General features: G+C 39.4%; 1 protein-coding gene across 3 annotated transcripts in view; it reads left to right on the top strand.

Moving 5' to 3' along the window:
* The window catches only part of SYNE3 (spectrin repeat containing nuclear envelope family member 3), a 91,041-nt gene extending 70,999 nt beyond the window's left edge, over positions 1 to 20,042 (top strand). For 2 of the 3 annotated variants that reach the window (XM_070931540.1, XM_070931539.1), the window contains one exon: positions 1,326 to 1,800. In XM_070931540.1, coding sequence (XP_070787641.1) covers positions 1,326 to 1,523 — 198 coding nt within the window. In that variant the 3' untranslated portion in view covers positions 1,524 to 1,800. Of the gene's footprint in view, positions 1 to 1,325; positions 1,801 to 19,972 lie in introns of those variants that run through there. The other variant, XM_070931541.1, reaches the window with a different exon arrangement.
* Positions 20,043 to 27,620: the final 7,578 nt, after the last annotated feature.

Below are 27,620 nucleotides of genomic sequence, written 5' to 3'. Positions count from 1 at the left end.
CAACTTTCATCTCTTGCAGGTGATATAAAATATAAAGCAATAACATGTTGCTAATGCTGTTAAATAGCAAATGTTGCTAATTTGCTAGCAGAACCAAAACACACACACTTGCCCACTTAGGTTCTAACAAAAATTATCAACCAGTGCTTAATGTGGTTTTTATCCCATGTTTGAGAGTGCACTGGATGCTAAATAGTAGGAATACAGATATAGGAGCCTCTACAGTTGACTCATCACCACCTTCTCAACAACCTTCCCAAAAGAGAGGTAGGGAAGAAGTTGTCAATGTTGGCTAAATCAAGGAAGGACTTTTTCAAGATATCAAGATTAGCATTAGGTACTACCTTCTTCAAAATCCATTTTTTTAAAAAAATCCTCTATTGCTCTTTTGCTATGAAAAAATTGTACTTCATTTGAGGGGGGGTTGTTTCAAATTTCCATTTTCTAAAGTTTTCTAAATTTATTTTGTTCAACAGATTTCAGTGACACATTCTAAAGACTTTGTTGGTTATTCCTGCTGATGAATTTTTGGATTTTGTGATCTATTTCCTGACAGGGGATATATCTTTTAAGTTAGAGCTATTATTATAGTTTTGAGTGATCCCACAAGTGTTCTAGAGAAATTTGATTTTCTTGACTTACCCTTTCAGCTCTTCATTTTAACTAAGAAGTAACTTAAAACACAATTAAGACTCTGTTGGACTACCTTAACAATGTTCTTAAATTAATTTAGATTAATTAAATTAAATTCTTCTGTGTAAAGTAAATTTGATGATGATGCTGTTATCAAAATTCACAGCTTTACTTAAAATTAAAACTTTGAGGCATCTGCAGAGCTATCCTCCAAATCCCTTAAAGAAAGACTTGGTAAATTTTTCAGATCTGCAGGTCCTGCAAAAAAAATCAAAACAAAATAAAAGACAGCCCAAACCCAAACAAATCTACAAGATTTCAGTAAATGAAATTTCACATGAGAATCTTGAAATTTCAAAGACCCAAAACAAAATGTCACAAGATGTTGTCATCATGCTCGTAGAACATTTTTGGGATTACTTGATCTTTAAATAGTAATACTAGTAATAACGATGATTAAGATTAGTGGACTGTGGATGCTGTTGCATTTTGAAAGATGGGTATGGTATTTATCACTTCTGTCTCAATGCCGTACAAAGCAGTGCATGATCAGCACAACCAGCCAAAAGGCTGAGCTTACCCTGAGAAGATAATTCCCTTATTATTTTACGCTTCCATTGCCTAGGAAATGCCTGATTCAGTTCAGAGTCATGTATTAGCTTCCATTAATGCCTGTGGCTTCTGTCTTTCAGGGTCGACCAGTAAGTGCATGTTCCTTCCTACGTCGTGTGTGCTGTGCAGCTTTACCCCTCCAGCTGCTGCTGTTGCTTCTGCTACTCCTTGCTTTTCTGCTCCCACTAGCAGAGGAGACACACAGTTGCAAGCTCACCAACAACTTTGCCCACTCCTTCAACTTAATGCTGAGACACGATCGCCCACCGCCAATTTAAGTTCTCCTTGCCTGCAGTGCAGCTAAGTTGACAGATTGCATTTTTCCTAGCGGTTTTTCCCCCCCGCAGATCTTTATCTTGTATAAGTCCTTCAAGAATCATGGCAACTGCTAAGGAGTCCATTTAAACTGGAAATTTGGTTAAATGACCGCCATTATCCAATATACGCTCAGGCTGGAGAGATGAAGTATTCATATTTAGAGCTAAATTACGTTTTTAAAATATATGACTATATTTATATTGTATATATGATTTATATATATATATATATATATATATATATGTGTGTGTATCAAAAATGTCCTGACATCGATGTTTTCAACAAATCCTACTCTTTATTTGAGTATGTCTTTGTTGAAAAATAGTCTGTGTTAAGCACAAAAATGAAAAGAATAATATAAGAAGGTATGAAAAATGATTTACCACCCAAAGGCAGCAGCAGCCATGTGTCATTTTCCTTCCTGTGTTTTTACATACATCATGTTTAGGATTGCCATCTGATTGAAAAAAGGTAATCGATTAATTGTATTAGCCAGTTAACTTCTTATTGAATTTATATAGTATGCACAATCCAGATGTGGATTTTCTACTCAATCCTTCCCATTGATCACCATGGCTATTGCTGATAGGATATTCATCTGACAAAATACAGATGTATTCGAATGCCTGAATGCAGAAGATGCACACCTAAACTGGAACCTAAACTAAACCTTAACTTATATCTTGGGAAGGGAATGAGGGATGCCTCTTAAGATGCCATTTGCCCTCTGTAAATTTTATGTGTGCCTGTAATCAGAAACAGTATATTTTTAAAAAATATACTGTCCAGTTAATTATAATTGATTACTGTTAAAGGGAGGGCCATAACATTTTATGTGCAAAGGATTCCAGTTGCCATCTATAGCAGGGTCTCCAACCTGGAGGGGTTGCCATCTATAGCAGGGGTCTCCAATCTGGCGGACTTCAACTCCCAGAATACCCCAGGCAGCAAAACTGGGGAATTCTGGGAGTTGAAGTCCACCAGGCTTAACGTTGCCAAGGTTGGAGACCCCTGATCTATAGCATTGAAGTTTGGGTTAGTTTGAATCTCTGGAGATTTGCTACCGAAAACATTGCACTAAGTGGTCCAGTGGTCTGAATAAATGTGTTGCTGCTTCCTATTTCCCCATATTCATTGGTTAATGTTGTCACCCTACAGATCATGTGTCTTGCATTGTGGCTGTTGCCAATATCCTCATCTCACATCTTTTTATGTGTTCACCTTACTAGCAGAAAGAGAAGCCACCATGGGGTTGCCCTTTGGATCCCCACCATGATATATTTTAAATCACATCTCATTATACTTAATGCTGAAATATTGTGAAAATAACAAAATTAACAAGGGATTCCTTGTTAAATTCCCTTGTTAATGTTATATGATACCAAAATGCTTAGAAATACAGAAGCAAATGGCATACAGTCATATTTTTTTTCTTTTTTTTTTTTAAAAAAGGCTGATTCTTTGGAGCAGAGGTCTTCAAACCTGGCAGCTTTAAGACTTGTGGACTTCAACTTCCAGAATTCTCCAGCCAGCTATGCTGGCTGGAGAATTCTAGGAGTTGAAGTCCACATGTCTTAAAGATGCCAAGTTTGAAGACCTCTGCTTTGGAGCAACCATTCTCTCTCAGCCCAGCCCGTCTCACACCCCTGCTCATATTCCCCAAGAGCAAGTATTAATGGCATAAAACATCTGATCTTCAGGGTGGCATATAGTCAGCATAATTAGTAATTATTGAAAATCTTATTTGTCCCATCAGCTTATCTGATCCCTTTTATACAAGCAGTAGGTGATGAGACTTAGATTCACATCAGTGAAACAGTTCACACTGCAGAGACAATATGATTCATTCCACCAAGGCTGAAGTGAATCATGACCCATATTGCCTCAACAAAACCATTTGGGTGGCCTCCTACCACATGGGTCAGTTTGTAGGAGAAGATTCTTCCCAGGTTTTTCTCAATAAGACAGTTCCCAGGATAGGCAGTTTTGGGATTGCTCACATTGTACCTCAGAACTTCCTGGCCTGGAAGACCTCAGTGTGGGGGTTCTGGCAAATAGTTTGGATAAGACAAGCACCATGGACTAGGGTTGCAGAGAAGACATCGCTTACCTCCTTGAAACTACATGTAGGACATTTCTGGAAGACCATCAACCTGGGCTCCAGGTTGACTGCTTTGGATGCACATTACAATCAGTCACAGTATTCACTGAAATAGCCATACCAAGAAGCCCTTGAGCAATATGGTGGGAGAAAGCTCCTTTAAGTCTTCTCCTGTAGCACTCCACAAGGAGCTCCTCTCGGCCTTCTACCACAGACAAAGCTCTGTAGGAGATTGTTGAAAGGTGGTACACAATATGGTGAGGTGAACCAACATGGTCGCTTCACTCTTAGAACCATTAGGATCACATTGCTTTCCAAAGGTGCTTTATGAAAATCTCTATTGAAGTCAAAACTTTACATAGCTCTATTTTCTCCATGTTGTGGAAAGAAATGCCAATATAACTACATGCTGCATGAAAAAGGATTTCTTTTTGTTTATTCTCAATTTCATACTATTCAGCTAGATTGGATGACTTGGAATTCTCCTAAAAAGTAAACAGGCATTTAGAATATGTATCTGATTGTTCCCCTTAGCATAGTTAAATCAGAGTTGGCAACATTGTAGTTCAGATAGAATCGTATAATGTGCTTTTAAATGTTCTGCCAAAGGGAAGAGAAGTCAACTATAGTTTCATGGTGTGTGTGTGTACTTTAGCTGGGTCCACATATCATGCTAAATCATAGTGTGGTTTTCTCTGGTTTTTAGTTTACCATGTAAATCATGGTTTGTGGCTTGGCACAATTTGGTTTCTTCAAACAGCATTGTTAAAAAAATTAAACAGCTGTGATTTATTGCACTGTACGAACCCGATCAGTTTCTGTAAATAATCAGCTTTCTGTTCCAGGTAGATAACCCAATAAAGGACCTATTAAGGCCTTCTTAAATCTTACAAAATATTAAATATGGTTGAACATGGTATGGATAGTGCAGCTGGAATCCTGAGCTGTAATATGAATCTGCAAAGGCACTCCAGTGTATCCAGGAGATACAAGAAAGCATGAAAAGAAGGGTGGGTGGAGAGAATAGAGAAGAGGGGCAATGAGGGGAGGAAAATTGGCCAGCACGGAAGAATAGTCCTGAGATGCTCTCATAAAATGATTTTGTTAGTTCAGAATAGGACTGCTGGCTTTCCAACAATTCATTTCCAACAATGTTCCAATAACATGACAGATGTGTAGAGGTGAACGTTTTATCTCAAAGATGTGAAAAGCTTCATCGGCCAATTTTTACACATCAAGTAGAGGAGTACAAGAGAAGGTTGGGCTGATTTGTTTCTTTTATTTGTACTTCCCCCTTTATTATTTTTATAAATAATGCAAGTTCAACATACCGTATTTTTCTGGGTATAAAACGCACTTCCCCCCCCCCAAAAAAGGGTGAAAATTTGGGTGCATCTTATACATCGAATGTAGCCCCGCCCACCCATTGGCCCTCACCCTTCGGCCTCCGCGCGTCCTCTCAAACAGAGCTTTTGGAGGCTGCAAATACAGCCTCCCAAACAGAGAGCCTCTCAAGCAGAATTTTATTTTCTTATTTTCCTCCCCCCAAAAATAAGGTGTGTCTTATAATCCGGAACATCTTATACTCCGAAAATTATGGTGTCTAATACTCCTTCTTCCTACAATTTTCCTGACAACCATCACCCAATGAGGTGAGGTGAGGTGAGCTGAGAGATTGTGGCTGGCCCAAAGTCACCCAGTTGGCTTTCATGCCTAAAGTGGGACTAGAATTTATGGCTTTCTGGTTTCTAGTCTGAAGACTTAATTGCTGCCAAATCTTTTGCCAGCTCTAGGCAAGACACTGTTTTCAGGGTCATAGCGTAGGTTGTTTCAGACTACAGACTGATGTAATTGGCAAGATGCAAAATTACACCTGCAAAACAATGTTAATACCAGATTAGCCTTCTAACATGTTTACCAATATTACTCCAAGAAAAAAAAATCCTTCTGCAATTTGAGTTGGTCCCCCAACCCCTCCCCCCCCTCAGAGCATGAAAAATGTCTTGTGCACAATTGTGCAACAGATCCAAAGCCTCCAGCTTGTCTCTGTAAATTTCCTAGAGTCCAGAAAGCAAAAGTAGGACTTCCCTCCCAACTACAGCCAAAAGACAGATCACAAAGGAGCAGCTAATAGAATGTAGGAAAAGTTGTGTCCACTTGACTTCAACCCTAATTCAAGGAAGAAGCTAATTTACCTCTTACTGCCGATGTTTCAGTAATTCCCTAGGTAACACTTAGCTATTGCAGTGAATGTTTTGCTTCATGTATTATGTGGTTTGCAAACCATGATTTCTGGTTTAGTATGTTGGCCAAAGCTATTTATGTTTTATTCAGTATACCACATCTATGGTTTAGCATATGTGAAATCCCAACTGATGTCCCACACAAATCTTTTAGTAAGGTTTTCTGCAAAGGAAAGTCCCAGAGATTCATATTATAAGAATGTATGGATCTCCTGTGGAAAATAATGGTTGCATTCTGTGAATATGTGCCATCAAAGGCCATCTGGGAAGGGAAAAAAAGCCTTATGTGACTCTCCCTCCCCTTTGTACAAAGCTTGGGTTTGCAAGAAAACTCACTGTATTCATTGTTAGCAACAACAACAACAAGACCAGCTGCAGCACATTCAGTCCGAAGGCTTAGAGTCTAGCAAAAGGGGTATTACTAGTTCATTCAGCAATTCCAATCCTTTTCCTTAAATACAGAAATAAGTATTGAAATGCTGAAAAATGGGAATTGGCCACTCTTCAGTGCACGTTAATCTATAATATCTCTTACAGCCTGTTACTCTTTGGAAAGATTATTATTGTTATTAGAGGTAGACGTGAACTGAGACATCATTCAAATGAGTTCAGGTATTTTTCTTTCCAATTTTGCATGGAGATGCATTTCTCTTTTGTAACTCAGAATATTTATGGAGACAAAATTGCATTTCCTGAAGTTCCATGGAATGCAAACATATGAAAGCTGAAAAGCAATGCTTGTATCTGATTTGTTATTTGCCATTTAATCCATGTTTTGAATGCTAAATCCTTTGCCAGGATGCCTGCTAGTTGAATAAGCAAACTGCATGAACAATCCAATGTAAAAACTGATTCCAGTCTTGGGAAAAACAAAAGAGAAAAATGTCATTCTGCTTCATAACCATGTATGGTTCCAGTCAGCTATTCTGACTTTATTAAATATTACTGAGGCCAAAACTTACAGTGAAGAAATTGTGCTTTCCTCTATGAAAACACTCTGAAACAACATACTGTAGTTTGGCTTGCATGTTCAGGAAGGTTGACAAATGTCCTCTTGACATTTTTATTAACCGTTCTCTCTTATTGACCACATAGCCTGGAATTGGTTAATATTGGTCCATACCACCAGGGGGTGCCAGGTTGCCTATCTCTGACAGGAGATTCCTCTCTGCTTCTCCACCGTTTGTATTCCTATCTAGCCCTTCATTTGGACATAGAAGCAAGTTAGTTACGGACTGCATGCATGCCTCAATTTTTTATTCTGTATAATGTCTGGCTTAGTAGTTATCTGACTTTGGCTGACCTTGAAAAAAACAAGCTGTGTTTGATTTGATTAGTAGTTGGATAGGAGACTACCAAGGTTGTGAACCAGATTGTGAAGTCAGAAACATTCTGGGTGAAAGCAATTGCAAACCACTTCCATATTGTTGTAAAGACGGATGCATTCATAACGTCATCAGGAGTTGAACTTAACTGAAAGGGGGCTTTGTATATCTACATCCCTCAGGCATACCAGCTCAGAGTATGAGAGAACTTAAAGGCTAATTCAGCTGTTATAAGACAAGGCTTTGGGCAGTAACATTATTTTTCTGTGAAAATGCTTTTTGCCTTTTTCATATATTTCATCAAGTCTCACTCAGATCTGCATAATAGTCCCTGTGCATCTGCTAAAGTGGAAGATATTATATTTATCATTGTTTATAGCAGTGAGACCAGCACTAAAGATTAAACTTCCCCTTTTAAGTTATTAAAATAAACTTTTCTTCAGTGCTAAACAATAAGTTTTTAGTGTGCATGTGTTGAAATGAATCTGACCTGCACAAATGCACAGATGGCCCTTATTAAATCATGGTTTCATTATCTGTGGTTTCATGATCAGACTTCAGTGGTAACAGTTTTCACATACCTGTGGTTTGGGGCCGTTTTCTAAAACTATGCATATAGCATGCAAGATCATGGGCAAACATTTGTGTATGCAGAAAGTATATTTTTTCAAGGCCTCATTACCTGTAGCATCATTATCCACAGTTGCTAAACTGGATTTGAATCTTGCAAATTTCCCAGTAGAAAGAGGGAATCCCATTATTTCTCCACCTATGCCAGTGGCACATCACCCCAAAACCAGCTGCCTTTCTTACCTTAATTTCCACATTAAACTGGTAAGACATCAAGGTGCAACAGCTTTTTGAAATTCTGGTCCTTCCCACTACCACCACCAAATTTCTTAAAAGAAAATTCAGATGTCTTTACTTGGTTTTGGACTTTCTACACTGTGGATTAAAAGCAACAGCTGTTCTGCACATAAGCTGCTTCAAATGATTTAAGCAGAGGGCTGAAGACTAGAATCCAGAGCTCTGAAGCTGCTGAAATGCACGTCACTTTATTGCATTACTCCAGTAATATTCTGATGTTCAACTTCATTCATGTCTGCTTGCTTAAAACCTAGATATGGTTGGCCTTCTGGGGCTATAGTCACATTAGTTGTTAGTCATTAATCCCCCCCCCTTTCTGTTGATTAGTGTGTCATTTTAAATATTGCTAAGACTTTGTCTTTCATTTATTGCTTTAGTCCTGTGGAATTAAATCTGCATTTTTAAAGTTAGCTGTAATGTGCATATTGTAAATGGAATATGCATACAGATGCTCTTTTTCTCTACTATGCCTCTACAGTATAAAATTTGAAAAGGCTTCTGCTACTGTCTTAATTTTGGAGAGGTGAAAAAAATCCTATTTTTCAAACCACCTTCCTCTTTTTAAAATGAGCCTTCATTTTGTTTAATTTAAAACTTACATGTTTACTAAATAATTACCAGATGTTCCTGTAGGGTAAGATTTACCCTCAAACCATAGGATTTGATCTGTAATTTGAACAGCATCATCATAATTGTATGTTGGATTCATAAGACAAGCAACCTATTGTTAGTCTCTCTGTATTAATCAAAAGGGCCAACACCCATCACATATGGGTGTCAATTACTTCTTATAAGCATCTGCATATTACTGGTGAAGGTTACAATCCAAAGGGAAAAATAGGTGCAAGACTTAAAACAGGAATATCAGAAGTGAAAGCCAAACAATTGAAAGCAGCTAAAAAGAAGGCAGTGGTACTTCTTATATAGCCAAGTATTCATTTTGCCCCATTTCTGTTTTTACCATACAAGGCTTTTTACAGAATTTTTGAAACAGTATTAAAAACAGTGCTAATAATGTTTTTTTTTCCTTGTTATTAAAAATTCTCACCCTTTTTTTCTTAAAAAGTAGAGCCAGATTTGTATCAGAGAACTTAATATTGGAACTAAAACACAATGGTGTTTGGTTTGCTGAATGTGTTTAGTACATTCTGAGCCAGGTATCAGAAGAATGTTGAGCTCACAGTCCTTTTAAACAAAAAAAAAAAACCTTCTGCTTACATGAAGTTATTTTTCATTATAGCAATCTAATTCAGGTGGAACAAAGTCACATTGCTGCTGCTAATATTTGGAAAATAGAAACACTTGTCTGTCTATTGCAAATGAAGGGATCTATTAGTGCAGGGGTATCAAACTGGCAGTCCACGGGCCAGATGCATCTTGCACAGGCCATGCCCACCCCAGCTCCGCGAATGGGGAAAACATCACAAATGTCATGTGATGGCAAAGCGACGCAGCGGGTTTGACACCGTGTATTAGTAGAACCCAGGTACCTTCTATCTAATTCTGCTAGAAATGACCTCATTTTCCTGGTTGTTGTACCATTTAATTATAGGATGGAGAGACATTTTGGGTAGATAAAGGTGATATATTGCAGCTTGTTGCCTTTGCTGTAATGAAGTCTTTACTGCAAGAGATTATGTTTACAAGCAAAATCTTCTTCAGCCAGGCCTTCTTCAAAAATGTGACTCCAACACATACTCCCTAATTATCATATCCAGAAGGCACAAAAATCTAGAGGCTAAATCAATATCTCTGAAGCAAGCTCATAGAATTGCTCTGTAGAGATTCTCCAGGGTTTTGTTTCTGGTGGAGAATAAATAATTATCCCTCACATGCTTTCTTTTCCAAGCTCCAAGAAACTGGTCTCTAATGTTCATTGTTGTTGCAAACTGCTTCAACTCTGTTGATCCTTTTGAGCTTCAACCTCAGTTTCTGAAAGTTGAACTTGAGATTTCCTGTGAGTTGCTGGGAATCTATGAATAATATCCCATTTAGGAATCTTCACACAACAGGATCTTTATCCCAAACAAAATAAGCAATCTCCGTGCTAGCTGCCTGGAGTAACAAGAATTTATAACAAGCTTTTTATAAGCCATGGACAAATGGTTTTATTCCATTCTCCTTGTTTCTTACCTTTGGAGCCTGTACCCACAGATTTACTAATCTAAGCATACCATATGTCAACTCCAATAAGATTTAAACACTGCAGGCTTTGGAGTGGTCTGCAAACACACATATCTCTTTGCTCTGTAAACATAATTTAATGTTACTGGGATCTCTATATAATAGCAAGTGTCATAATTGTACTGTTTTTAACATGGTAACATTCCACTCCTCTATAATTTTTGTGTGCAGCTCTTAGCAAGAATAAAGGGGGAATGCTTTCTAGAAAAGAAGAAAAGGTGCTTACTCCAATTTCCCGTTCTGTTAATGCCTTTGTTTTTGAAAGAACATTACATTCTCATATGTTCATATTTTTTTTGGTTTTAGAATCTAACGATGTGATCTTTTTGTTATATCAGCTTTGGCTTCCTGATGTTTTAATCTGAATACTGTATCACTCTGAACTTAATATGGATGCTAAAGGTTTTATGCAAAAATTATCAGGGATCTTAACTCAAATATATACAGCAAACTGGTTGCTTTGTTTAGTTTTGTTTAGGTTTTTTTTCCCCTTCCCCTTTACTCATTTACATTACAGATGTTCTGTTCCATTACCCATGTAAATTTTTAAAAAAATTAAAATAATTTGAATGGCTTCAAAGAATCATGAAATAAATTTCATGATATATGATGTTATGAATGTATAATATGAGATATGATTTGAAGATTTGGGTTATAATTTCCCCCTTAATCTTGCAACATTGCATCCACGATTGGCATTCCAAGATATAACAGCTTAGAAGTAATTGCAGAGAAAAAGCCATTCATTCTAGAACCTAGTCTAAAGTTTTCCATTTGCGAAGCATTTCAAATAGGTATGGAGAAGAAATTAATGCGAGTTATTTTAATGCAAACTAATATAATTATATTTTTCTAGCAAATATGTAAAGGAAATACAAATATTATTTGAAATGTGTAATTCCCTAAATTTTGAAAAGAGTTGTCAGTAAGAATGCATATTATTAAAAATATTTCATAAAAATGCATATATTTAGAAAAATAATGTATAAAATGTCCAATCAGGGCAAAGCAGTTCAGTATAGAATGTAGATCTTTAAAGTCACACAGCTAAATTATGGCATTAATCTTTTTTATTGTATCTGATGAAATTGTGTCTCAAATTAATCTTCTGGATATGCTTTATGATACCATAAGCAACTTCAGTGCTTTCAGATCATGTATTATGTGTCTAACACAGAATTTTACAGGAGATCCAGATGATTTTGTGTTCTGCTTGCAGCCCTCATTTATTTCTCTACAATTCCTTTTTTCTTCTTCTTACTATCGAAACTGTTGAGGAGAGAAAGGTGGAGTAACTGTTCAAAAGCTTTTTAATAGCAGTAGTCCATCTGGAAGCGCTTATGATTGTTTTAGGTAGATCAGCTAAACATAATTACCACTCAGGACTTTCTGAATTTAATGAATATGGAACATCCGTGGATGCAATTATGAATAGGACTGTAAGTTCTAAAATTCTGGAAACTTGTGTGAACATCTCATGTATTGCGCTATAGTACCCATCAAAGAAACCAACAAACCATATATCAATGTTAATCTCAGGGCACAAACCACTGTCCCAGTGGTGGGATTCTACCGATTCAGACCAGTTCAGGTGAACCATTAGCTCCGACTTTCAGCCGTGAGCTAACCGGTTTGTTCTGACTTTGAAGTGGGCCTGCCTGACCGCCCCTGCATTATACTCACCTATATTTCCATTTCCTAAATCCAACTGATCGGTGCGGCAGAGTGGATTGCTGCGCCTCAGCTGTTTTCCTCGCCGGCTGCAATGCGAAAGGTGACTTTTCTCGAAAGTGTGCGTCAGGCATGCGCGCGCTCAGTGAACCAGTTGTTAAACTGGTAGAATCCCACCCCTGCACTGTCCCATGCTCTTTTAACACAAGGAATTGCCCAATACACAGTAAAATAACTTCATGTTAAACTTAAGTAACACAAGTTAAGATTGGCAACTCTGAAGCTGAAGCCAAATCACTATGTTGCTCACCATTAGTACTTTATTGTAATAAGAAGTAACATTCTGTTTCTTTCTCTTACTATCAAATGCAAAACTAATGCCCACGGAAACTCTCCCATGTATAGTAATGGGATTATACCACTGAAAGGAAAGGAAAAATGCAGGAAGGTTATCACTGTTTGTCCCACAATGAAAATAGTGTGTCTCTATAGGCTTTCATAATTTATAATTAAACTGATAATGCATTCTTTGTCTTTCTGCTTCCAGGCAGAACTGGAAACTACTCCAGTCAGACTTTGTGGTCACCTGTTGCCAAATATTATAGATAATAATGAGCTAGAAGAGCCAACAGGTTAGACTTGATTTAAAACAGCCTCCCATATTTCTTGAATACATTAAACCACATTGTAAACCATAAGAAAAAAACAATACAAGAACAAGATCTTATATTGTTTCCCAGACAAATTGTTTCCCTAACCCAGATCTTTTTTCTAAGCTCTCTTAGAGTCCTGAAAAATCTTGTTCAAAATGTCTCTGACGTCTTGACTTGGAGATGCCAGCATATTACAAAAAAAATTACAACACCACCTAGGCCCTTCCGAGTCCTCAGTATTACAGATCACATCCAGATAATTAGCGTAACCTTGTAGATCTGCTCTAACTGTCCTTGCTTCCTACTTTTCTGAAAAATAAACTCTGCACATAATCCGACTGCAAAAAGGTTGTGAAGGGGTTGTTTGAATTATTGGACATTTCTGGAGCCCCTTCCCACCCAACAACAGTTCTCAGAGTGCCTTGGTTGTTGCAGTCCGTACATAGGTGCTAAATTGAATGTCAGTTGGTTTCATTTTCTAGTATTGAAGATGCATTGCACAAATCAGACTGCTGGTTTGGAGTTTTCTGCATAGGTCAAGGTTCAGTAAAACAATCTAGATGGTGGAAGGAAGCATGCATATTCCCTCTCTTACCTCAAGAGAGAGGCAAGAGGATGCCCTGGGATATCGGGCAATCTGTCTATTCTGTGCCCCCATTACCAATATTTTAATCTTGAATCAATTTATTCAACATACATATTATAAAGGTCACTTCCTCTCTACTGTCATAGGATATAGTTTTGAAATGCATTTGAAGAAAATTAGGCTCATTTTAATGAGCCAAACTTCTGCCTCATTTTCTCTACATATGCAAATTATCGCCATTTATACCTGCACCTACTTAATTTGGTGAAGCAAGCCTTTTCCTTCCATTTCTGGCTTTCTAAATAAAAACGCAGACCAGCCTGATTCCTTCTTCAAAACCTGTTGTGCACTTTTCTTCTAAAAAGAAATAATAATCCTCTGTAGCTGCATTTAATGAAACTGGTATTTTTGTACATGGCTTACCTACTGTATGTTTGGGAATTGTAAAAATGCATTTATTTTTATTTCAATAAATACCAGACGGTTTATAACTCTGTTGTTCAAGTATTATCTTTTGTTCAAAAAAAAAAAAAAAGGAGATTGTATATTGTGTATGAACAGATCCAAAACTATCCCAAGAGTGCTAACCTGGTTGGTAGCTGTGGATAAGAAGCCTTTGCAGAAATTCAATTAGCATGTCAAGTGACATCCAGGTCTAGACTGAAAAACACTGAGTCTCTTAGACTAGAGCTTTTGTGAAAATTGCAATCAGTGGGCAGTTGCAGAATTTGCTACATTCCAAATCGCTAAGTCTGATGACCACTCCAGTTTCCTTAAAAGCAAATTGTGAAATTTCAGCAAATGAATAGAAAACAGTACCTATCAACCAGCATTGTCCTTCCTCAAAAACACCATTAATCCAATTTCAAATAAATTAGAGGAATGCCTGCTCTCTTCGGTATCAGTGAACATTGGGATGAGGAAATCTAATGCTGATATAAAAGTAGCACAAAAACTCTACACAGAAGACCCCTTTGTGAACCTTGAAAGCATTAAGCATTAGAATAGGATTGCTTCCCTTTTACTTGGATTTGGCAAAACCCTTATGAAAGACTCTTCAGCAAACTTTAAGCCCTCTCCTCATGGACCTGCAGCAAATTAAAGAACACAAGTGCAGAGAAAGGTAAATGGGGCATTTGTTAAAATAAAAGATGGGATCCTCTTAAGAGTCTGAATGAGGCCTTGGGCTTTTAAGTTTATTCAGAAATCATGTGGAATTGTGAGCAGCAAACCAACCATTTATCTGTTCCTTTTCTCTGTGCTGATACGAGATGTGGTGGCTCAGTGGCTAAGATGCTGAGCTTGTAAATTGAAAGGTTAGTAGTTCAGCGGTTCGAATCCCTAGGTCGCGTAATGGTGTGAGCTCCCGTTACTTGTCCCAGCTTCTGCCAACCTAGCAGTTCAAAAGCACATAAAAAATGCAAGTAGAAAAATAGGGACCACCTTTGGTGGGAAGGTAATAGCGTTCCATGCTCCTTTGGCGTTTAGTCATGACGGCCACATGACCACGGAGACTTCTTCGGACAGCGCTGGCTCTTTGGCTTCGAAACGGAGATGAGCACTGCCTCCTAGAGTCGGGGACGACTAGCACATATGTGTAAGGGGAACCTTTACCTTTACCTTTGTGCTGGATGAGTAACATGCTAATTGCCTGTTGACAGAATTTTCACTACACTCATTTCAGAAGTTACCTTTTGGATGCGCTTTCCTTACTCAAATTATTTCCTCCTTTTCTTTCAAATGCAGCAGCGTGAGACATGAACTAGCAACCATTGTTTAAATCTGCAATGCAGAGAAAAAAGGATAACAGGACTAATATGCATCCTGCCTTCTCCCACATGTTTTGCTGTACCTTTGAGTCATCTTGTCCAATTAAAAAACTGATTGATTCTAGCAGTTTACATGAGAAATTGCCCATCTAACCATCTTTATGTCAGTTATGAAGTGTGAATGCCAAACAAATTGAGGGTAAAACACAAAGAATAATAATGAAAATTGGCCACACCTGGAGAACCAGTTTATAAGTAGTTCCTTAGGCAAGTGAAAGTGGGCATCCTTCTTTAATTCTGATAGCTAGACACCACATGGAATTCCTTCTAAAATCCTTCATCCTTTCATTTATTGAACATTTGAGCCTGTTATTTCCATGCTTTTGATACCTGACCACAGTTCATTATTGAGCCCAAAGACAAACTTCATCAAAACTAGATGTATGCCTACAGTCCATCTACATCTATCTACATGTATATACATACACACATGATCTATCTATCTATGCCAGGCAAATAATATTATATAATTCTTTATAAACTTTCAAAAAAATTGCTATGCATTTACCCTTTAGCTGCACAACAGCAGAGTTAAATTTGCTTCTTGGTACATGTTTTCCCTTCTGCCTGGTCAAGGCTCTAAGATTCACGATTACAATACTGATGTGTCTGGAGTTCGATAAGGCTAATTGTCTTTGTGCAAACTTCACTAGACATTCTCTAGTAAAACCCCACACATGTTTATTTAGAAGTCCTATTGTTTTTGGTAATACTTACTCCCAGATAAATGTATCTAGAATGCCAGTCTCCCTGGATGTTGTCACACTCATGTATTGTGAACAAATGGGAAACTGGAAACATTCTACCTAATAGTAATTAAATTATGCATGTTTCTTAGATGGTGATTTAATCTTGCAAAGTACATTTCCACCATTCTATACAGAGAATAACTGATCAGTACTATTTTACTTGCAAGACAGTGTTAGCATACAGTTGTTCCCGGTTAGGCAAAGTCTTGTTTAAGTTAAACTCAGCTCTTGATATTTCTCACAAAAATCCTCCTACAGCATTTTTTTCTGTGCAGAGCCAACCCATGGCCATCACTGAGATCAAGTAGTTCAGTTGATGGTAGGACTGAGCTGTTTCTTAGAGCTAAGAATGTTCAGTTCCTACTGTCATTTCTTATTAGTTTAGCTGTACTAGCCAAGGTAAATCAAAATGTCAGAATAGTATTTTGCTGTCTACTTTGTCCTCTGGATTTCTGCCTTGGTTGTAGAACTGGGAAGGGATCTGAAAAAGAAAAGGTCCAACCATTAAACTTAGTGGAAACTTTGCCAATATATTCTGCTCACTGCACATCAGAGGTGGTACTCAGCAGGTTCTGACCAGTTCTGGAGAACCAGTAGCGGAAATTATGAGTAGTTCAGAGAATTGGTAAATACCACCTCTGACTGGCCCCGATCCCATCTGCCTCCCGAGTCCCAGCTGATCGGGATTCAATGGGGATTTTGCAGTAATCTTCCCCTGGAGTGGGGAGGGAATGGAGACTTTACAGTATCCTTCCCCTGCCACGCCCACCAAGCCACGCCATGCCATGCCATGCCCCGCCCACCAAGCCACACCGACAAAACTGGTAGTAAAAAATTTTGAATCCCACCACTGCTGCACATCTCTATTAAACTGAACTGTTTGAATCAAAAACAGTTTTTATTTCTCAAAAGAAGTCCATACTTCCTGAAATCTAGGGTAATGCATAACGACCAGGGCTATTTTTACATCACCCATATTTTCATTCTACAATCCTTCCATAAATCCTGCAGTACTTTCTTTACCTGCTAGGAGTGTCCCTAACAAAGCAGGACAAGATACACAAGCACTTTTGCTATATGCCTGCTCTGTGACACAGCTGCAGGGCAGGGCTTACACCATGACAGCCCAGTACACACTCAAGATATTGTCAAAGGGTATCTTGTTCCTCGCTTGTTGGCAGAGAACAGGCAGGCAGGCAAGCTGGCCATCCACCTTGTTTTCTGTCCGTAATTGCCAATTCTCGGCCACAAGCAGACCAATTCGAGCCGCAGATGCTGGCCTGTTCTTTTCCAGCAAGGAATAACTAAATTGCCTCCTCCGCCCCCGACCTTACTTTGATTCTTTAAAAAAAAAAAAAAATCTGGGAATGGAGTTTTGTGAATTGATTTCACTGGCTATACTCTAGCAAGAAAATCCCTCCCTTGTCTGCTCGTGTTTGTTTTCATGGTGTATGTGTTTTGTGGGGGGCAGGGGGGCTTGGATGCCCAGAAACCAGATGCCAAAACAATGAGGTTCTTGTTCGCATGAGTGGGAATGCTATCTGGGTTTTTATTGGCCATACCTTTTTGCTTTTGTAGAGTCTTACTTGTACCTACTGCTTCACACACAGCAGTGAGGACTAAGCAGGAAAAACCATGCAATCCTATCAACCAGTTGTTTGGGGGGGGGAGCCATAGGGTTAATTAAAATATTCTTTCTGTCACAGATTCCCATAAATTATCAGTTTATTACTAATTGTCTTGTGGAATTACATGAACACTGTAGATTCCTTGTCCAATAAGGCCTTGGTGGTGGGTGGGGATGGAGGTGGTGGGTGGGGAGGGCAGGTCTCTCTCTCTCTCTCTCTCTCTCTCTCTCTCTCTCTCTCTCTCTCTCTCTCTCTCTCTCTCTCCCTCCCTCCCTCCCTCCCTCCTTCCCTCTCTCTCTCTCTCTCCCTCCCTCCTCTCTCTCTCTCCCTCCCTCCCTCTCTCTCTCTCTCTCCCTCCCTCCCTCCCTTCCTCCTTCTCTCTCTCCCTCCCTCCCTCCTTCTCTCTCTCTCTCTCTCCCTCCCTTCCTCCCTCCCTCCTTCTCTCTCTCTCTCCCTCCCTCCTTCTCTCTCTCTCTCCCTCCCTCCCTCCTTCTCTCTCTCTCTCTCCCTCCCTTCTACTCTGTCTCTCTCTCCCTCTCTTCTTCTCTCTCTCTCTCTCCCTCCCTCCCTCCCTCCCTCCCTCTCCCTCTCCTTAAGAAAGCTCCTAGCTGGGCTGAAGCATGAAAACATTCACCACATCTAACCTGACTTACCATATAAGACTTAAACCAGCCAATCAGTTTATGTTTTAGGCCAATGTTTTCTGTACTAGTCATATTATGTATCAAGCCTCTGGATTTCTTTCTCAAAATGGAATTTCTTTGGAAGAGTGGTTTTGAGTGCTGAAACCTTTGCGTGCGTCCTCCTAATCTGTCCAAAAGGCACCTTCACTGCTAATTCTAGGCAAGTGGATTGAATGGGGCACGTCTGCCAAAGAGGGCGGCTCCTAATGAATGCTACCCCTCTATGTTGATTGGCAGCCATAAGGCTTGGTGCTGTTCCTGCTGCAGCGATGCTCAGAATCATGTAGTGTTGGCTACCTGATCATAGCTGGAGTGGAGGGAGTTAATAGACGTGTTTTCCAGGAAACATTTAAGGTGGAGGAGTTAGAGACTCCCACCCTTTAAACTTTGTTTATTTCTTGTGATTCTGCACAGAGGAAAAACTCTGCTTCCAATGGTGGAAAAAATCTCTTCCAAGAAAAACCTATCTTACTGACAAAGAATGAAACTGAAATCTCATCCAGTTTCCCTGTCAAATTTGTGGCATTACCAAGGCTTGTAATATAATCCTCAGCAAATACACCAAACAGATGGTATCAGCTGGACTGCACTCTATCGGCTGTAGACCTCTTCGTACAGCTCCCTCAGTGGAAGCTTTGTTCATAAATTGTTCTAATGGGCTGTTTAATTTTTTTTCCAAGAGTGTGCATGTACTTCATCAGAATAATGTGGGAGAGATGTGGTTAACAGTATCTATAAATATGTATTATTCCCATCTGCTCTCCATTACAACTGCAACTAAGCATTTCATGCCTCATTTTTTTCCCTTTACTGTACAAGCAAATAAAAGGAGAACTAATCTTTTAGCTGACTGTTTCCTGATTGGCAGTTTTAACACATAAATAATATAAGAGTATAGCTGCATTTTTTTTTTCCAACGGATCCCCTAAAGGCTTTTAGTTGAACCAAAGAAAGTCTTCGTGAACTTTCAAAGTTACTTTCTCCCCTTCCTTCCCTTCAACTATTGATGATATATTTTGAAAAGAGAAAACAAAAGATGATGGATGATCTGCCCAACCTGTGGGGACTTCCTGGCTTCCAAAGAGATAACACAATGAAATGAAAATGGAGACGGGCAGCAGATCCTAGATTGGATGCGTTTGCCATCTGGGGAACATTTGGAAGCTACCTAAATGGTGTTACACTTCTCATCAGCAGTTTTATTACTATTGACTTTGAGGTACTTTATCATGATGGAAGAGCTTAAGTACTGCAAGTGCAGATTGTGACAAGCAGTTGTTATTTTCCAGATTTTAAAGGTTCTTGACATCCACTAAGTATAGCCATTGTAAATCAAATAAAGGATACATTCTTTAGAGCATTGTTTCTCAACCTTGGCAACTTTAAGGTGGGTGGACTTCAACTCCCAAAATTCCCCAGCCAGTCTGGAGAATTCTGGAAGTTGAAATCCACTCATCTTAAAGTTGTCAAGGTTGAGAAACATTGCTTTAGAGCAGGGGTGTGAATCCCGCGTTGTTACAGCAGCATCACGTGACAAATCGCGATCTTTCCCCCCTTCGCTAAACTGGGCGTCGGCATGGCCAGCACATGATGCATCTGGCCCGCAGGCTGTGAGTTTGACAGCCCTGCTTTAGAGCCTATAAAACCTAGTGAATTTGATAATCTACCAAAAACTTTCTGGGATATTAAATAGCCATGACATTGATCATATGTCATACGTCTTGTGGATATTTCTCAAGAGACAACTAAAACATTTTTTAAAAATATACTTGATATCAGTATGGTAGCTCCCAATAACCAGGCACACATTGTTCTCCGTGGGAGAACAAAACACCTGTAGAACATGTACATAGCATAAATTTTATGACTTAATTTTTCATTTTCTTTCAGGTTGTTTCTTGTCTCTACTGGGAAACATGTCTGTTAAAGACTGTGCCTGTTGAAATCTCATAAACCAAAGAATTGGCTGAATGCATATGTCAGTAATCAGCGCCTCTTCAAAACTCCTTGCCTTTTTCCAGGATATGATTAAAAAATAATAAAGATGGCAGCAACAATGGCACAATCAAAACTCCACCCATTTTGAAATGCACACTGCCTTTTCCCGTAATTAAATTTTACAAACAGTTTTAACATATGGATAAATTTATAAAGACACTTAGCCCTGCAAATTATCCTCAATATCACTGTTTCTGAATGCAGACAGATACTGATGGGGGGAGATCTCTCTCTAGCATCACTCATTTTCAATTTTAAAAGAATTTGAAGGACTAAAAGCAAAATAGTTGTGGTGCAAAGCCTAAAAGATGCAAACAAAAATGAGATAGGAAAACAAAACAAGGTTCCAAAACCAAAAGATGATCCAAATAACTTGGAAAAAGGGGAAAAGTGAATCCACAGTCAAGAGAAATTTGTTTAAAGGGGAAAAAAAAACCAAATCTCTCAAATTTCACTCACAAATCCAATGGGGATAAAAAAAAAAAATCCAGAAAAAAACTTGCCATGACATTTCAGCATCAATCCCTGAGCTTTCAAATCAAATTGCTCACATCAGGTGCAGACAGCTGGACAGTCTAGTGCTCAGCTCGAATTGAAAATGTATTTTCACTTAGTTGAGTTTTCATTATAGCATTAGACTGACTGGTAGCAAAAATTGTCTGGGTGGATTGCAAGATTAAAAAGTAAATGCATAAAGTTGAGCCATAATAGGAATACCATGTGATTGCATCATGGATGGTTATGTTTTATTTTCCAAGGGGAAGTCTGCTGGTGACCTACATCAGAGCCCTAGTATGAGACAGGCTGTTTAATAGGAACACTTTGCCTTCTCTTTTTTCGAAAGGCATTGTTGGGCAAATTATGAACCACTGACTGTTTATATGCTTTCTTCACATCTGGGTCATAAAACATTGAGATTGATGACAATGTGAATAAAATGACGTTACACATGCTTTCACACTCCTGTTGTCTAAAACTGGGCTTCCCAAACTCCATAAATGTTCATAGATTTATTTTTTTGTTACAAGGTGGCTGCAGCTCCGTAATTTGTCAAAAATGAATTCACCTGCCTAGAAATGGGATGCACGTAGATAAACACGTTTGAAGTAAGTGTTTGAAGCAAGAGGGAGAGGCTAATGGTGGGGAGGCGTTCTGGTCAATGTGTATTTTGTTATTAGTTATATCACAATAGCAGCTATTTTAGGCTGAGCAAGACCCCATAGCAGTCATTATATTACAGCATTCAGCACATTATGTTACTCATGCACTCAGGCAGCTAAAATGATTAAAGGTCTGAAGACTAAAGCATATGAAGAGCGGTTGCAGGATTTGGGTTTAGCTAGTCTAGAGAAAAGAAGGACTAGGTGGGACATGATAGCACAATTCCAATATTTGAGGGGCTGCCAGAAAGAAGAGGAGGTCAATTTATTTCCCAAAGCACCAGAGGACAAGACAAGAAACAATGGGTGGAAACTAATCAAGGAGAGAAGCAACATGGAATTAAGGAGAAACTTCTTAATAGTGAGGACAATTCCAGTGGAACAGCTTTGCCTTCAGAAGTTGTGGGTGCTTCATCACTGGGGTTTTTTAAGAAAAGACTGGGCAGCCACCTGTCTGAAATAGTATAGGATCTTCTGCTTGAGGAGAAGATTCCAGCTCTATTCTGATTCTGATGTATGTATTTTACACCAAACCTAAGCAGGTCCCATGGAAATGAAACCACACTTGGTTAGGCATGGATCAATTCATTTGGAGAATTTATAGTTGAGCATTTTGTAAAGAAAAGGGCAGGTGTTTTCCCCATCCATCCATTCATCCATCCATCCATCTATCCATCTATTTATTCAGCCAAATTCTAGGTTGTCTCAGTCATTGATCATTTGTTCTTCATACATCAACATAGAGAAGAAAAATCTTGCTGTGTAGTGTGCCAGGATATATCCTCAAATCGAGAGTCTCCACAATTATCTTGGATTTCCAGGAATGCAAATTAGATTTGACTAAACAAAATATTGCTTCAGTGCACAAGCATTCATAGATATGGAAATATGAGTGGGCCCTATTAAATTTGAATATAACCTTGTTTAACTTTTGTCCTGCTCCTGTTCCCTCTCTCACTACCCCACGCCTTGCTTCTGCCCCTACTTTTCAAATAATACCTTCAGCACGTTAATCAAAAGTCAAATATGCCCCCAGTCTGAAGAAGTGGGATATCCCTAAGAGAGAGTTGACACCTTGTGAACAGTTCTGCTCCTGACTTAAACCACAGACAAAGGCCCTAAATCTCATCACAAGGGCAATTGTGTTTCAGGAACCTTGGAATTCCTCATTAAAGTTAAACACTTGTTCATTAAACAATCACCAGGAAGCATTGATACCTGGAGAATGAAAAGTTCAGGGCAGTACAGATAGTCCTCGACTTACAACACTTTGTTTAGTGATCGTTCAAAGTTACAACGGCCCTGAAAAAGGTGGCTTCTGACCATTTTTCATACTTACGACTGTTGCAGTATCTCCATGGTCACATGATCAAATTTTGGATGCTTGGGCAACTGATTCATATTTATGGCGATTGCAGTAACCCGGGGTCACCGGATGACCTTTTGCGACCTTCTTAGAAGCAAAGTGAATGGGGAAGCCAGTTTCACTTAACAACCGTGTTACTAACTTAACGACTGCAGTGATTCACTTAACAGCTATGGTAAGCAAGGTCGTAAAATGAGGCAAAACTCACTTAACAGATGTCTCACTTAGCAACAAGAATTTTGTAGCTCAGTTGTCATAAATCAAGGACTACCTGTAGGTATTCCTGTGTGATAGGGCTTCATATGCTATTTTTCATGTTCAGCAATACTAAATGATGAGTCATGTGCTAGTTTAGTATCGTGCAGCTTGCAAGTGGACCTGGCAGTGCCTGATCTGCTGTCACTGATAATACCCGCATGAGATTAGAGTTATGGGTTCTCTCCCCCTCTTCTCCTTTTATATTATTGTACAAATGAAGTGCAGCATGTATGAAATCTCTCTAGGCCATCTGTGGCAGTAATTCATTTAGCTGCAGCTTACAGAACAGATATTTCCCAACACAATTAGAAGTGAAGGGGAACAGGGAAGGGGGGGATAGAATTTAACGTGGGGAAAAGATCTGTGACCCATGTACTATTTATACACACATACACACGAGTGTGTGTGTCTATGTGACTTTATCCATAAGAACTGACTACTGACTCTGTCTGTGTATCTGTTGTCATTTTTGATGGATCAAGTGCCTGACATGCAAGCATAGCAACTAGATAAATATATTTTATAAACATTTAACTTTGATACACTGGAGCAAGCTGTAACAGTGGAAGTGGGAGGAGGGGGAAGGGGGTCTGGCCAAAATTGAAATGAAACAGGCATTCCGGCTCCTCTGAAATTGTTTAACTTGGAGGAAATGTTCCTGGAGATAACTTGGAAGCACAAGAGGAAGTTTCTCTTCATACCCAACAAAGCACTTCTGAGGATGCTCAAAAATTTCCCTTTCTTCATCATCTGTTCCCTTCTAAGTGCCAGATCAAGTTAAGACCTGATTTGCATTAGACCAGACAAGCCTTCCAGCCAAGTCAACAGCAGGCACTTGGCTTTGGGCTTTCCGATGAAATAAACACACCCGAGTTTATGACTTTAAAAGAAGCATGTCCAACTGTAGGCTTTGGGTGTTTTGTTTTATTTTTTAAAAAAAAATAAACGCTCTTCGTCTTGCTTCAGATCATGTACTGTCAATATTTATGCAACATGTGGCCATGATGGGAGAACTGGTAACTGGTCAGATAGTTAAACGAGAATGCAAAGGGAACAGATGGATATTACAGCAGCTGGCTAAACTCCAGAGCTACCTGCTCATGGGCTTGTAGAGTGACCTCTGAAAAGAGGTTTTATGGAAGCTTGCAGTAAACATTTTCATTAGAACAGTCAGCATTGCAGAGATTTATAGATTCTCTGTCAGCCATCTTTCCAGGGGCTTATAGAACCTATAAGATCGGAGTAATTTAAATCCAGGGCACCAAATGAAAGCATTTCAAAGTGGAAGAGTGCTTGAAAAATGACAAGTTGGGTGGTGCAAGATGAACTTCCTTACATGGAGAATTCCACAAAGCACCAGCACTGAGAAAGTGCCTCCTTTAGTCTTCATCTGATGTGATGGAAGCATTTGGAAGCAGAATGGGACAATTCTCCATGACCAACTCACCATGGCCATCTTGCCATGATCATCTTGCCACAGTTAACTCACTGCAGCCTTCTCACCACAGCCAGCTCACCTCAGGACAACTCGCCATGGCCAACCCGCCACAGAAAATTCCATGTTATTCACTACTGTTTCTTTGACATTATTTCCACGTTTGTCAATGGAAATAATGTCAAAGAAACAGTGGCAGATAACATTTATCGCATTGAGTTATCCCACATGGAATTGTCTGCTGTGAGTTGTTCCATGGTGAGTTGGCTGCAGAGAGTTGCCTCATGGTGAGATGGCTGTGATGAAATGGCCATGGTGAGTTGGCCATGGAGAATTGTCCTAAACCCTTCAGAAGAGTACCCCGATGTTGGTATTGGATTGCCCTTAAAAATGTGAAGGGATTAAGAGCCTTGGTAGTACAGTGGTCTAAGGCACCCTGTTATTAAGCTGGTTATTAAGACCAGCTGCCTGCAATTACTGCAGGTTCGAATCTCGCCAAGGCTCAAGGTTGACTCAGCCTTCCATCCTTTCTAAGGTAGGTAAATTGAGGACCCAGTTGTGGGGGCAATAAGCTGACTTTGTATAAATATATAAAAGAATGAAGGCTATTGCTTAGCGCATTGTAAGCCGCCCTGAGTCTCCGGAGAAGGGCGGCATATAAATCAAATAAATAAATAAATGAAATAGATAAATAGCAATAGCACTTAAACTTATACACCACTTCACAGTGCTTTGCAGCCCTCTCTAAGCGGTTTACAGAGTCAGCATATTGCCCCCAACAATCTAGGTTCTCATTTTACCCACCACGGAAGGATGGAAGGCTGAGTCAACCTTGAGCCTGGTGAGATTCGAACTGCTGGCAGTCGACAGCTGACAGAATTAGCTCACAATACTACATTCTAACCACTGAGCCACCACAGCTATAAAAAGCAGGGTCACTCATAATGCAACCAGGAGCCCTGGTAGCGCAGCAGACTAAAGCAGACTAAAGCACTGTTATTAACACAGCTGCCTGCAATTTACTGCTGGTTCGAATCTCTCCAAGGTTCAAGGTTGACTCAGCCTTCCATCCTTTCTAAGGTAGGCAAAATGAGGACCCAGATTGTGGGGGCAATAAGCTGACTTTGTATAAAATATACAAAAGTATGAAGGCTATTGCTTAACGCATTATAAGCCGCCCTGAGTCTCCGGAGAAGGGCAGCATATAAATCAAATTAAAAACAACAACAACAAAAAAAAACTCTAATCTAGCAATTCTTCAGTCATCCTCTGTGTAACAACCAAGTGAAGCCAAATTGTTTTTTTGAATAAGCTTTATTGCTGTAAAAAGTCTGCTACCTATAATTTACATACAGGACTATGCTGAAATGTTCTGCTTAAACACCATTTTTGCTGCTTTAAATTTTGCCACCCTCTTTTACTTCTGAACCTAGTGAAGTGTGTTAAATTCTTGAGTTCAGACTGTCCTTTAAATAAATTGTGCTTATATGGAGCATCAGCTGGATGATTTGTATGTAAGAGTTTTTTCACAAATCAAGGTAAGAAACAAACACCACAGATATTATCTGTGGCTCCACAGATTTGGCCTATTTACTGTTCAGTCTTAGGAGAAATCCTATGGGAAGGACTGGGACACCTGGTGCTTCGGTTCCCCAGGTGCTTTGCCCAGGGAAGAGAAATGTTGGGACATTTCCTAAAAATGAGTTGAAATGACTCTGATTGAGGTCAGCAGTGCTGGGCTGAATAGTACGTTTGGTTCCAGATCTGTAAGTGTCTATGGAGATTTTCAATCATCCAGGTGATGATTGTCCCAAAGGTGCTTTTTCCAAAAGGCAATTGGACTTTTTTGAGTTTTTCTTTAAAAATGTTTCACTTCTTCGTTCTGAAGAAGCTTCTTGGATGAACAGCGAAATGTTTTCAAAGAAACAAACCAAGAAAATCTGGTTGTCCTTTGGAAAAAGCACCTTTGGGACAGGAGATCTGTGCTCTCCCCGTGGAACCTTATGGGATCATTCTCTGAACTAGAGCTGGAAACCAACCTATCAGCTCCCAATTTTGCACCATGGGACAGGCACTTGAGTCTTCTAGCCCAGGGGTCTCCAACCTTGGCAATTTTACCTCAGCCAGCACATGCTGGCTGAGGTATTCTGGGAGTTGAAGTCCACAAGTCGTAAAGTTGCCAAGGTTGGAGACCCCTGGGCTAGCCCATTCATCTTGGACAAAAGCTGGGGTTGACAGTGCATGTGTGAGAGGGAGCTATTACAAGATTCCCCCCCCTTTGGGCTGCCAAATACTTTGAACAATTGCAGCCCAGATTTGAAGAAAACAGTGTTTTTCAGAAATTACCACAAAAAAAGTGTTCAGGAGAAAATAAGAGGGAATAAAGCCCTTGTTGCTGACAAGTGAGTTTGGCCAGGGACAGAGGAGGAAGAAAAAAAACTGTTGCCTCTGCCTCCTGAACTGTTTTCCTATAGTTATTCAAGCACTCCACCGCAAAAAAAGAAGAAGAAGAAGCGGTGGAGAAAGGCAATGCTTGTCCCTAAATACACAAAGGAAAAATATTAATATGGTAATGAGAAAGCTTAATCCAGAGCAGATGCACATAAACGTTTGCTGCACATAATAGATCAGGAAGAGCAAGAACTTAAACCAAGTGAAAAAAATTCAACGCGAGAGCTAAAATGTTAAGGTTAAAACATCACTCGCATATGGTTAATCCAAAGGGCCGTGTGTGAAAAGTGAAACGACAGCTTTCGAGCAAAACGAAAGAAACAGAAGTAAAAGCAGATGGAAATGCTACGGCAGAACAAAAGTGGAACAAACAAAGAATAATCCAGGAAGAGATGGGAGTCAAACCAGACAGAAGAGCTTAAAAATTATCAAAGCGAGGCAATGATGCAGAGGGAGAGTGATGCAGAGGTAATGGAATAAGCTAATGGTGAGTCTAAGGCTTCCATTCAATCTCAGGGCCATTAGCAAGTGTCAAGTTGAGAAACATTTGTGCTTATGCATATAATAAGTGCTAGAGCAAGGAATATTTTTGTTCTGCCTCTTACTGTAAGTATCCCAGTCCATTCTGCATGCTCAGTGGCCCCATTTTTCTCCTTTCCAACCACCGGAAATGTACTGTGTTTGGACCATTCGGTCCCTTTCAGCTTTTTGTTCTACTTGTGTTTGTTCTTGCTCCATGTTTCAGGAGAGGCGGGGTTAAAAGTTGCGTGTTTGTGACAGTCCCTACTAAATTTGGTTATTTGGTTTCTCTGTTACTGTTTATGGGAAGATTTTTCTTCCAACTTTGGGGTTATTTTTAAAATAGCTTGT

The sequence above is a fragment of the Pituophis catenifer genome, unplaced genomic scaffold (assembly GCF_029215685.1).
Source record: "Pituophis catenifer annectens isolate HBS135680 unplaced genomic scaffold, rPitCat1.0.hap2 SCAF_1, whole genome shotgun sequence".
Taxonomy (NCBI): domain Eukaryota; kingdom Metazoa; phylum Chordata; class Lepidosauria; order Squamata; family Colubridae; genus Pituophis; species Pituophis catenifer.
This window is presented reverse-complemented; position numbering and strand designations above follow the sequence as displayed.